The sequence below is a fragment of the Perissodus microlepis genome, chromosome 15, assembly GCF_051167445.1.
Source record: "Perissodus microlepis isolate ML-2025 ecotype Zambia chromosome 15, ASM5116744v1, whole genome shotgun sequence".
In the NCBI taxonomy this organism is placed as follows: Eukaryota; Metazoa; Chordata; class Actinopteri; order Cichliformes; family Cichlidae; genus Perissodus; species Perissodus microlepis.
The window spans coordinates 1,232,813-1,244,829 of NC_140475.1; the positions used below are offsets into that span (position 1 = coordinate 1,232,813).

Sequence of the window (12,017 nt, forward strand, 5' to 3'; positions counted from 1 at the left end):
TACATATAGAAATCACATGCGGGGTCCCCCAGGGCTCCATCCTAGGGCCCCTCTTATTTAGCATTTACATGCTCCCGTTAAGCCAGATTATAACCACCAAGAATATTAACTACCACAATTATGCAGACGATACTCAACTTTATATCTCAATGTCACCAGGTGATGTTGAACCTATCCAAATTAATAACTGGATGTCTCATAATTTCCTTCAACTGAACAATAACAAAACTGAAGTACTTCTCTTTGGACCCAAAAAAGATTGATTAAATATCAGTAATCAGCTCAAACTGGTCCAACTAGAAACTACCGACCAGGCCAGAAATGTAGGTGTAATAATGGACTCAGACCTGAACCTCCAGGGCCACATAAAAGTTATAACAAAGTCAGCCTTCTATCACCTGAGGAACATTTGTAGGATTAAAGGACTGATGGCACAAGGAGACCTAGAAAAACTCATCCATGCATTTATCTCCTTGATTACTGTAACAGTATCTTCACAGGTTTACCCAAAAAATCAATCAGACAACTGCAGCTGATCCAGAACGCTGCTGCTCGTGTTCTCACTAGAACCAAGAAAATAGAGCACATTACTCCAGTTCTAAAGTCATTACACTGGCTCCCTGTAGCTCACAGAATAGACTTTAAAGTGCTTTTATTAGTTTATAAATCCTTGAATGGGTTAGCACCAGAGTACATTAGGGATCTGCTATCGTGGTACAAACCATCCAGATCAGTCAGGTCCTCCAGCTCTCGTTTACTGACCGTCCCCAGAACCAGAACTAAACCTGGAGAAGCAGCTTTTAGTTTCTATGCTCCTCACATCTGGAACGCACTATCAGGAGACTGCAAAGCTGCAGAGACACTGAACTCTTTTAAGTCTAAAATTAAAACTTACTTATTTAGACTTGCTTATGAGTAACTGATCCTATTATGGCTCTCTACCTGTTGGTTTTAATTTTTCATATAAATTATTGTCTTGATTATTGTTTTATTGTAAATGTTTTCTTGTATTTTACTTTTATAATGTTTTATGTTTTGTGTTTTATTTTAATCATGTAAAGCACCTTGTGCTGAAAGTGTGCTACACAAATAAAATTGCCTTGCCTCTCCCCCTCCCTGCCTGTCCCCCTCCCTGCCTCTCCCCCTCCCTGCCTCTCAAACCGCTACATCTCTTTCTTCCCTCGCCTCCTTTCTTCTCCTGGCCCCGGCTAAGCAGGAGAAGCTCGATCGTGAGCTTTTGTTTAAAAGACGCCTTCAAAAAAGCACAAGCTGCTGTGGATTTATCTGCCAAGCTCTTAAAAGACCATTTTAGACTCACCACTGGCATAGATAAAACAGTCGTCCTTTTATTTCTCCCCTGTTGTTCTGCTTCGCTTTGAACTACGTCACACGGAGCAGAGGGTAGCCCTCAGGTCCACCTGCCAAAGCTGGCAGTGACTCACTCCTGCACCCCTTACTAGCTTTTCTGTGTCTGATGAGAGACAAGGAGGAATAATGGTGGATAAGACCGACTAATACACACACATATATGTATATCTGACATTTATATATCAGAATGAAGAGTTTTAATCTGGATTATTGTTTAGGAATTTTGCTATGGAAGCAACATGATGCGTTTATTCATTCTTTCCTCGCTACCAGTAGCTGTTCTCCTCACTCGCTCCCTCGGGCATTAAATATGCTTCCACACCTCAACAGTGCCATCTGCTGTTGTGCTGTCATTTATGCTCCTAATGCAGAGTTACTGCTGCCAGATGGGTGTTTTGTAACCACTGATAACCAGGGTTGGAGACAGGTTAGTGCCAAATTCCTCTCAAAGCACAAGCAGCCCAGGAACGGGCTTTTCAGGGCGATTTCTGGACTGCAGTGGGACATCTCGCCTCTTCTCAAAGCAGGCTTTCATATCGTTTGTATGTGGTGTCGTAACAGACACTGGTGGGACTGGTTTATGGCTCTGTGAAGTGGCTTCTCTTGCTCAAGGCCCAATATTTAGTCCTTATTTTAAAATCCTCCCCCTCTAATCAAAGCAAACTTGTTTACTTAAAATCGTAATCTTAAAAAAACTGCACTCCTGGCTACTATGGTAACAGCACGTGGTTTAAGACTACAGCAAACCCCAGTTCAGTGGCTTTGTGGGGCATTTAGTCAAAAAGCAGCTGGTTTGCAGAGAGACACGTGTTGTTGTACAGGTCAGCATAAAGTGACAGCAGGTGGGCGCAGAGCAGAGCGCTGACGTGTTTTCAGTCAGCTTTGGTACATTTCTCCCTGATGGTACCGTAGAGAAAAATCTAGTAATGTCTGAAGGCTGTGGTAGTTTTTCCTTCCCACTGTCGCCAAGAGCTTCCAGGATAAAGTGCCCTCAGGAGACCGTGGCTGTGATTTGGTGCTGTATAAACTGGAATACAGGACAAAAAGAAGAACATCTGCACTATCTAAGATTACAGTCGTAAATTTACATTTATGAGAAAAGAAAAAATATGGATGTTCTCTGAGATACATTTGCAAGACTCTTGAGAAGATTTTGTATGTTTGATGTTAAAGTCCAACCTAAGCTCAGGTTATTATTCCCAAAAGTTTGAAACATCTCTCAAGTTTTTTCAGAACATTTTCCAGTTTGTTTCATAAGACGTTATAATACCAGAGAAAATCGGATTGTGTTCTTATTCTTGTAATAAATAAGTGACTTTGACCTCAGAAATTTGTTTTTTAAATCTTTCCATTTACCTGCGCTCCCTAAGATGCTAGTGTAGAAGAAAGAAACAGATGTTTGACTGTGTGAGGATGGAAGTTTAATCAATCAACAAAATGAAAAGCAGCTTTGATTTCACAAAAATAATTCTACTTACTATGAAAACGACACTCGCGTCTTAGGTGTGCTCTTCTTGTTCACTGTTCTTCACACACTGCTCCCTTGCTACAAAGCTAATATCGCAGCAGGCACTCACCTGAGCGGATGACTAAAAATGCATTTTCCAGAGCAAAGTGTGTGTTTGTGTTGTCTGTTTGAAGCCCGGGGCCTTGGACGCAGGAGCAGCCACAGATTTGCGGCGGCTCAGTGTCTGTATCTTCCTGGCATGTCACTGAGCGTTTTATGTAAGAGCGCACGCACACACAAGCAGACACACTGCAACCTCCCCATCCCCCCGATTGATTATGCATGTATTCTCCTCTCCTGCTCTCGAGCTCGATGAAGCAGGACCTCTGGTGGTGTGGTGATGTAAACAGCCGTAGAGCAAAGCGAGGCTAGGGTATCTTTTCTTACATCTCACGCTGTTGGCGAAGGAATGCATGAAAGGTGAGGCTTTATTTACCCCCCCCGGTGCCACAGCAGAGTGATGGAAACCGTATGAAACACGTCAAAGCTAAAGCCTTGTTGTTACAGACCTCGAGCGCTTTGAAGGGCGGATCACAGGCTCAGACTGACCTCTGCACCCTGTGCTCGTGTACTGGAGAGATGCACAGCCAATAGCAAATGTGCCTTTGATAACAACAGAGAGGCAGAACAGAGTGTCCTGCAGGGCTCTTATGCAAGGAGACCTTGACCTCGGGGGGGCTGTGTGGATGCATCACCAAGAGATCATAAATTATTACTATATTTATCAGTCTGATTTATTGTTATTGTCTCCCTGTTGGGTTTAATTCCCTGACAAAAGAATATTGAACCGTCCATATTAAGGGAAGCGATGACCAGCAAACTGAGTGTCGAGTATGTTCACCGTGTGCAGCTCTATCGAAGCAGCAAGTAGAATCATTTGGAAAGGGATATATTTGAAATGATTCCCAATCCATGAAAAACAGTTACAGTGACGGAGCACGGCATCGACAGGGCAGCGGTTCGGAGCGGGCGTAGGTCATGTGGTTTGACATTTGCAGAGGTCTGCAGCATGTAAAGCAGCTCATCTACTGGCTTTGTTTGGTAAGATTATAAGCAAAATGCATGATAAGGCTGGTTTGCATCTGTTATTATTTTTAACCTCCTAAGACCCGAACTCTTCCACAGCAGCATTTTTCATTTCTCTTTGATATTTGGACATATTGGGGCCCGATGAATGTAAAAACAAAGAATTACCAGATTTTTTTTTTACCTTATTTTTGTTTCTAAGAAAAATAAGAGCCACATATGAGGATATTCATTGAAAATTTTGATAGAACAGTAGCAGCATAATGTCCTCGTAAGTGGATATCAGGCCCTTGTTGAGCAAAATTGACTATTTTTGTCTAAATAACCCAAAATGTGATGTCCACATATGTGGACGCCAGGTCCTAGGAGGTTAAAGCAAAGCAGTGATACTTGCATTTAAAAACAAAATACATTCAGTAATCCATCAGCACTAAATTTACTGATGGATTCTTATAATTTGCTTCCAGGAAAAGCCATCGAATGTATTTACACTTCAGATTACCTCACTGTACAGGAGAGTCGCAAATTAAAAAAATATTTTTAATTTGCATTTGGCGTCGTATCGCCTTCAGAAACTGTACGATATCTTTTGTCTCACCTACACTGTGGACATTTGAGTGGATAAAACTTTAACCTGACGTGATCTTTCCCTCGTGTTCCACAGCTTTCACTCATATCTGGCAGTGCTGCCCACTTTCATTAGCAAGATGAGCTCGAAAGCTCAGCGAGAGGTAACAGAAACTTGACAGCGCTGGTCAAAATGAAAATACTTCCTGGTTAAAGGTCCAGGGTTTTGGATTGACTGCAGAGTTCGTCGCGGGTGGCGAGTTTAGCTCAAACTGCAGAGAAATGCCAAACAGTTCGTCCTTATCTGCTGCTTCTCATCAGTCTCACACACACAGATTACAGTGCAGCAGTTTTAGTATTAGCAGCTTCCAAACTGTATCAGAAACTGTGCATAGTAAATATAATATCTTCAGCTCATTTAAATGCTGACCCTTGTGATGTCATCACTCAAAGCTGCAGTTTCTCCGTCCAGCCGAACGCTTATCTGAAGAGCCGGCAGCGCACCGAGTTCAGCTAAAGAGAAATGCAGATCAAACACTTCCTGGAAGTTATTTTGGAATCAAAGTCATTGTGCTGGTTGTTACTGATGAGCTCGTTTGAGGGTTGAGTCACTTGCAGTTTCACGGCACTTCGGAGCTGCAATATTCATCTGCTCCATGATCCTGCAGTCGTTCGCTGTTCTGTCAGTGTGAAATGGCCTTCAGTTAAGTGTGACGATTGAGTGTCTTTCTCTCCCACACGCGTTTCCTGTCCTCTCTCGCCCAGTCTCCCTGCCTCCCAGCGTTTGGATCAGCACAAGTACCAGCTTGCAGGCTGATTATAAAGGCTTTAATGTTCCATTTACCAGCAGCATGTTTCAGGTGGTGTGTGCTTGTTGACAGAATCAGCCTTGACACACACACACACACGCATGCAAACCTTGCGACATTAGCCTTTATTAGAGCAGCTGCGCCTGTGCGCCTGGCCCTTGGCTGAGCGGTCTGGCACTGAGCCCATCCTTTGATGGCCGACTTCAAACAGCCATAGCAGCAAACGGCTGCCAGATCAGCAGGAGAGTACGACTTAATGGAGACGTTAACAGCCTAATATCTGTAAGTGTAAAGTCGAGGACACGGTCCCTTCAAGTGGTGACGGGGTCATTTTTGGTTGTTAAACTGTAATTGCGTGCCATCTAGTGAACGTTGTTGCCTGTGCGCTTTGCTCTTTCTTCATTTTTACGTAACTGTTTCATAACTTAGCAGATTGTTGGGGAACTGCAGTGGCGTTCTCTCTCGCTCCCCTCCCACCCCTTAACCATCCTTCCCGCATCCCTTCCTTGGCACCTTTCCTCTCCCCTCTCACTTAGCCTCCTCCTCCCTCTCCTCAACTCTTCCCACGTCGTCCCGTAGGTCCACGTGCCTCCTCCCGTTCCTCCGGGGTTGGGGGATGATCTGAGGCAGAACCGTACGGGGGAAGGAGGCAGCGCTTGTGGGGAGGAAGCCACTTTGCATTTATGCACACAGCGTCCCGTGCATGCAAGCTGGCTCGCGCTGGCTGTCCCTGCCCTAAAGGGACTTCCATCCTCGCATTAGTGTGGCTTCTCTGAAAGGGCAGATAAGGACCTGGATCATGGGTGTAAGCGCTGTCGTTCTCCCTCTCACACTTTGTCTGCCTTGCTCCTTTTTTCCTTTCGTTCTTTTGAAATTCTTCTGTCTCTTCTCATCTCTGTGCCCGCTGACACCCTCCTCCCCCGCATATCTTTTCTCTTCTGAACTTCTCTAAACTTCCCACTGCAGTCTGATCGGCTCGCACTGCAGCAGAATTTACATGGGTGGGACCTCATTGTGGCTGGGCAATTTTATAACCTGAGCTAACACGGTCTAACCCTTACTCTCTATGGTTTCATCCCTCATCTCCAAGTCACTGCAATCCATTTTCACATTAGGATTCATGGCCTTGTCTCCTCCCCCAGTCTTGATTCCAGACAGTTTGTGCTGGGTTGTTCGTCTTAGTGCAGGATGGGGCAGCATCCTTGTTTCTGAGTGTGACGAGACTGTCTGCTGCACACATGGGCTCTGGCTTGCTGTAGTTGATCAGTATACAGATACATGTATACATGCATGTATAGGTCCTGTAGCAGAGGCTTAGTTTGAGGTTTCTGTGCATCTTAGCTGTTCCTCAGACTTCTGATGTTGTGCCTGGAATCTGCTGGAGTCACTGTTCCAGGTTCGGGGTTACAGGGCCTAATGCTCCTAATGGCACCGAGTATGTCTTTATTTTGTTGTTCGTCTGCTGGGATTCTCTCATCTATCGTTGTCAGTCACCACTGTGTGTGGTTGGTCGGCCAGCAGCTGCTTGTCTGTCTGGAACACTGGAAGCTCCTATGGGAGCTTGGGGACTTCATACGTGGCACAGATGTTCCTGTACGCTAGCACAGCCACTTGGTTGTGCCTCCCACTGTACACCATCCCAGCTTGCTTCTAACATCTTGCTGCTCTGTGCTGAGTCTCTGGGGCACTTTTGGACAGTCTGCATGGGTGATACAGTCAGTGGACTCCTGCCTCTGTGGATGTGGTGCTTAGAGGATGCTCTTGTGCTGCTGTGATCACAGCTTCTGTGCTGTCCTGTAACCTACACAAACACCTAACGAATGTTTCTGGATGTGTAAACAAGCAACTATATGCTGCATAAGTCATATCACTTTAGCATGTGAGAGTCAATGAGAGTCATTACACTTCCAGTTCATCTTCTGTGTATTCCAGTATCGTTACATTGGCGTTTAAACAACAGAACATTACATTTCTCAGTCCTCATTGGCCCGAAGTTATACAACCAAGGGACAGCCAACGGCTCTGGAAACTAGCTGAAAACAGATTCAACAACGGTGCGAACACTGAAAAACACCTTTGACTGCACTTCATTTGGGAATAAAACAGAAAATTTGTCATGCAGGGTTTGGTTTAAGTAGAGAGGCTATGTCAGGTTTCCATCAAAACATGTGCTGCTGGTGTCTGACGTAACAGGATGTCAGAGAGGGACAGAACCTGTGGTTGCCCCTCAAGAGTCCAGTGCTGGGAAGCGTCCTTAAATGCCCCTGTGTGCATGTGCTAGTAACGAATAATGATTGACGGGTGCTCTCCTCTGGCTGCAGGCTTTGAAACTGATGGGTTCGGTCACGAAGCTGTCATCGGATGCTGCTATCATTTTTAAAATATCACCGTTTAAACCAAAGGTGTGAAGATTGTTGTGGTCAGCTTGTAGAGAGTTATCCTCTGACTCTGGAGTTACAGTCAGCTTTGCAGAGCTCTGTTGTGTGACTAAGTTCATTGTTACCTTGTCTGGGACACAATTTCACTCTTTCGCTTCAGGTGCACTGTATGGACACGAGTACTGGGCTACCTGCACACAACAGCTACAGGATCTGCTCAGCCTTGGAAATCCATGCTATGAAGCTTGAGGCGTACAGTTTTTGTGCTGATGTTAGCGCCGGAGGAATAACAGCTGAATAACTCTGTAGTTACTCAGTCAGCAGAGAGTCTCAAAGTATGTCTGGGTGTTTGATTTTATCGACCTGTGGAAACACAGGAATTCACAGAACAGGTGGTGTGACCCCACACTTCTGACCAGATACATTTTTCATCTAAATGAAGGCTCGGCTGTAAACTACGTGTCCAACACTGAACAGCAAACCTGCTGGTGAACATGGGGGAGCATGAGGCTTCTACACAAACCCGAGTCTAACACTGATGTTGGCCAGAACGGAGCTGGGTGACTTTAGCAATTCAAATAAATGCTAATGTTGCTTTAACTCCACTGGTTGTGAAAACCAGCCAGATTTAACTGCTGCCAGTTACCCATCTGCAGGCTTTTTTCAACACTTTGAAGTTACAGCTTCAACTTTTCACGCGTTTAATGCTTTTCACGGCTTAATCGATGCCATATCTTTGTCATTGATTCCCGCTCTGTGCTGTGCCGGGGTCTTGCTTGTGCTCTTTATGTGTGCAAGGCTGGTAAGGTCCAAGAACAAATCCATGCTGTCAAAGATTACTGCACAAGGAAATATCAGTCTTCTTTTGACGACAGCGTTTCTTTCTGAGTGAAATCTGATAGTGGAAATGTGACGTTCACTGAAAAAAAAAAAAGAAAAAATTGTGTTTCAACTCAGCTGCTCATTGTGTAGTTCTGCAAATGTCAGTACAAGCAGGATGTCTTGACATTTCCAGATATATTAAATGGGGAAGGTACCCGCATGCCTGCTGTGGTTCCTGAATGTGAGCCTGTGAACACGCAGAGATTACACAAAGTTTAAGAGGGCCTGACGTTCTTCTTTTGCACAGATTCCTTTGCTCATATTTTACACGTTCACTCTGTGGCATGGCGGCGCCTGACCTTGAATGAGTCATGGTGAAATCAGGTGCAAAAGTAATAAAACAACATGGAATATCTTTCTCTTTTTTTTTTGTTCCATTTGCTCAATGAAGATTGAAGCAGCCCGCCCAAGTCCTCAGGGAGCAGCCTCGCTCAAGCTAAGATTAACCATCGACCCAGACTTTTTACCAGGGAGGTCAAACGGAAGGTTATGTCTAATGAATGGCTCAGCTTCTCACAGCCGCCCACAGGGTTCGTGCTGTACGGTAGATGACGAAGAGCTGAGCGGGGGCTTGGTGGCCTTCCACGCAGTTACAGCATTAATCTCTGCCCTTGTGTTCATATGCTGCTGGCGTGCAGTAATGATATGGATTGCTTCGACTGTCAACACACTTTTTGTGCTTCAAGTACTTTACTGGGGGTAAAACCCAGTGGATCCTGTGCCTTTACTGAACTGTAGAGAGCAGAGATGGGCTGTGCAATTAGGCATCAGTGGACAAAAACAGAGAAAAGCTGAGTGAAATAAAAACATCTGCAACATTCAACAAATGAAATGATGTTGCACATAGTTACACCTTCAACTGGTTTGTTTTTAGTTACATAATTCAGGTATTATCTACAGAACTGCCTTAAAGGTAGCATCTATGCTACAAATACACCTTCAGGTAATCAGAATGCTAATGTGGTCCTGCTGAGAAGGCTGATGATGATAATTATCAGCATTTTTCACTAGCAATCGGGCTAAAGTGCTAAATTAAAGTAAGTTAATCACTAAAGTAATTACAAAACATTGATTTAATTAGGTTTGATGAAATGACAAAAGTATGGGCTCTACCGCGCTTGCAGGTGAATATCATCACCCTCACGTTAGCAGCCGCATAGCCAACAGATGCACATGTATCAGACATCAGATCAGCATCAGCAGGAAAGTCCGGCGAAACAAAGCTGTGAGGGAAAAGGTCATGTAACTTGGAACCGCATTAAAGTCACACGTGTCAGGATAAAACAGCCGTGTGAATATCTCTTGGAGCTAAAGTGTACAGTAGTCCTAGCTGCGACTTGTGTCAGAGATCCTGACGTTCATTGCTCATGGGAAAGCCTGGGGTCACCTTCAGGGACTCGTGAACACGGTAAACCGGAGTTGCCTGTTTTGGAACTAGAATTTAAGAAAAGACTGCAGGCTCTGGGCGTTTGGAAGCGACAGCTATCCAGGACATCTTTACAGTATGGATGGTTGCATAAACCTGCACATGAATACACAGCAACAGCCACGTGAGACTGAAAACCTCGACCAAGGCTGGATCCACAAGGATATCGAGTCTTTTGTTAGTTCAGTTCATCCATCTCAGATTAGCTTCAGACGTTCAGCCAACACTTCTGCTAAATCTTTGTGCACATTTGTCCACAACTTTGAGTAATACTACTGCCAAACAGACAACCTGGAACAATTACTGTCATTGGTGAATCTAATGAGAACAAAGGTACAGCCTACAAAACACTGAGTTGCAATAGGAAATCGAAGTTCATTTAGCCACCCAAGATAATCAGTGTTTACTGATTGTAAATGCTTTGCTTTCTCAGGAGACGTCATGTTTGTACATTATTTGGCCGCTCATGTGAAGAACACTAGAGGTTGTATTTCTGAAACATTATCTAAAGGCTCTTGTGCCCAATGACTTCAAATGACTGAGTCATAGAAACATACCCGAGTACATACCCACCCTTTGCTCTTTCTTTGTAGTTCTTCCCTTATGGCGATGCGTCCAAGTTTGCCCAGCACGCCTTCAGGACCTTCGACAAGAACGGCGATGGCACAATCGACTTCAGAGAGTTCATCTGTGCACTGTCCATCACATCACGGGGCAGTTTCGAGCAGAAGCTTAACTGGGCTTTCAACATGTACGACCTGGATGGAGACGGCAAAATCACACGGGTGGAGATGCTGGAGATCATCGAGGTATAATGTGGTTAGAAACTTTCTGAAGCGGTTTAAGGGGTTTGATTATTTTTACTTGGACAGCCTTATACTAGCTTTGTAACTTGCTGAGTCACCAGGACAACTATTTTTGTACTGTGGTTACTGAGCGCTGAGCTGAGGCTGTCGAGTCTGAGACAGGTTATTCAAACAATTTGCAGCTAAAGACAAACGTCCTCATCTGTAATTCAGGCCACTCCTGCCCCTCGACCTGTTTGCATTGAGGCATCCATTATTTTATCATTCTTTCGTGATCCTTGTGTAAGGATCAATAATATGCCATTTGGAGAAACATGGAATTGATGCCTCTTCATATTCAGCATTCAGTTCATTTTCATGCTTCCCAAAGGCATTTCCCACTGTTTCATGCAGGCAAACATTAGTAACAAAATCCACAGTGAAGTTGTTCTGAACGGTAACGTCACATCCGAAGACACCCGAAAACATTAGAATGTGACAGCTGAAGGAAAATATGCAGTGTTCGTTCTCCCCCTGCAGGCGATCTGAAACATATAGAATTTAATGTCTCTCTGACTACAAAAGACATATAATTAAAAAGCTTTGTGTCAGCAGCAATAGAAGAGAGACGGTGTTCATGCTTTTTCAGAGGAAACTTGCACAGATTTGTATTTCACCCTGTCGGTCGTGCGGGTGAACAACACTAACAACATCTGTAGTCGGCGCAGGTTGCAGATATTGTGTTGTCCTTGTTTTATTTGATCAGCATATCCAATTATACCGACAAATAGAACCTCCTAATAGACATTACAGCAAACTTGACTATCAAAGTCACCACTTTTAAGCAGCTTCATACTTCAGCATCCTTGATAGGTTTAGCTAAAGCACACGTGAAAGCTCTGCAGCCGACTGGCTATAACTGCAGTGGAGTTTCTCTCTTTGAAGAAGTTACTGGAAATGCTTAGTAGGAAACAACAGTAAAGAGCATGTTTGTCATAGTTGTTGTTGTCAGACTACACAATAAGTTACTGTGTAGAGTTTGTGATTACAGTATTTTTATCACGTAGATTGAACTCAGAAGCTTAAATTCCACGTAAAGGTACAGTAAGTAATTTATTGAGGGTATTTATAGAAAAATAAGAATATTGTAAATATACATCGATTAGTGATTAATTCTGTATTTTCATAAACTCATAATTAATCCACAGACAATACGTAGGAGCAGACACAGTTTGTGGAACTTGCCTTGTTGTCCCACCATCTTAAATA

The 12,017-nt window shown here is 44.0% G+C and overlaps 1 protein-coding gene across 1 annotated transcript in view; it reads left to right on the top strand.

The window, feature by feature from the left end:
• vsnl1a (visinin-like 1a) overlaps nt 1–12,017 on the top strand; it is a 36,931-nt gene that overhangs the window by 22,027 nt on the left and 2,887 nt on the right. The window contains exon 3 of the mRNA XM_084954138.1: nt 10,557–10,772. Within this exon, the coding sequence (XP_084810264.1) occupies nt 10,557–10,772 (216 nt within the window). The remainder of the gene's footprint in view (nt 1–10,556; nt 10,773–12,017) is intronic.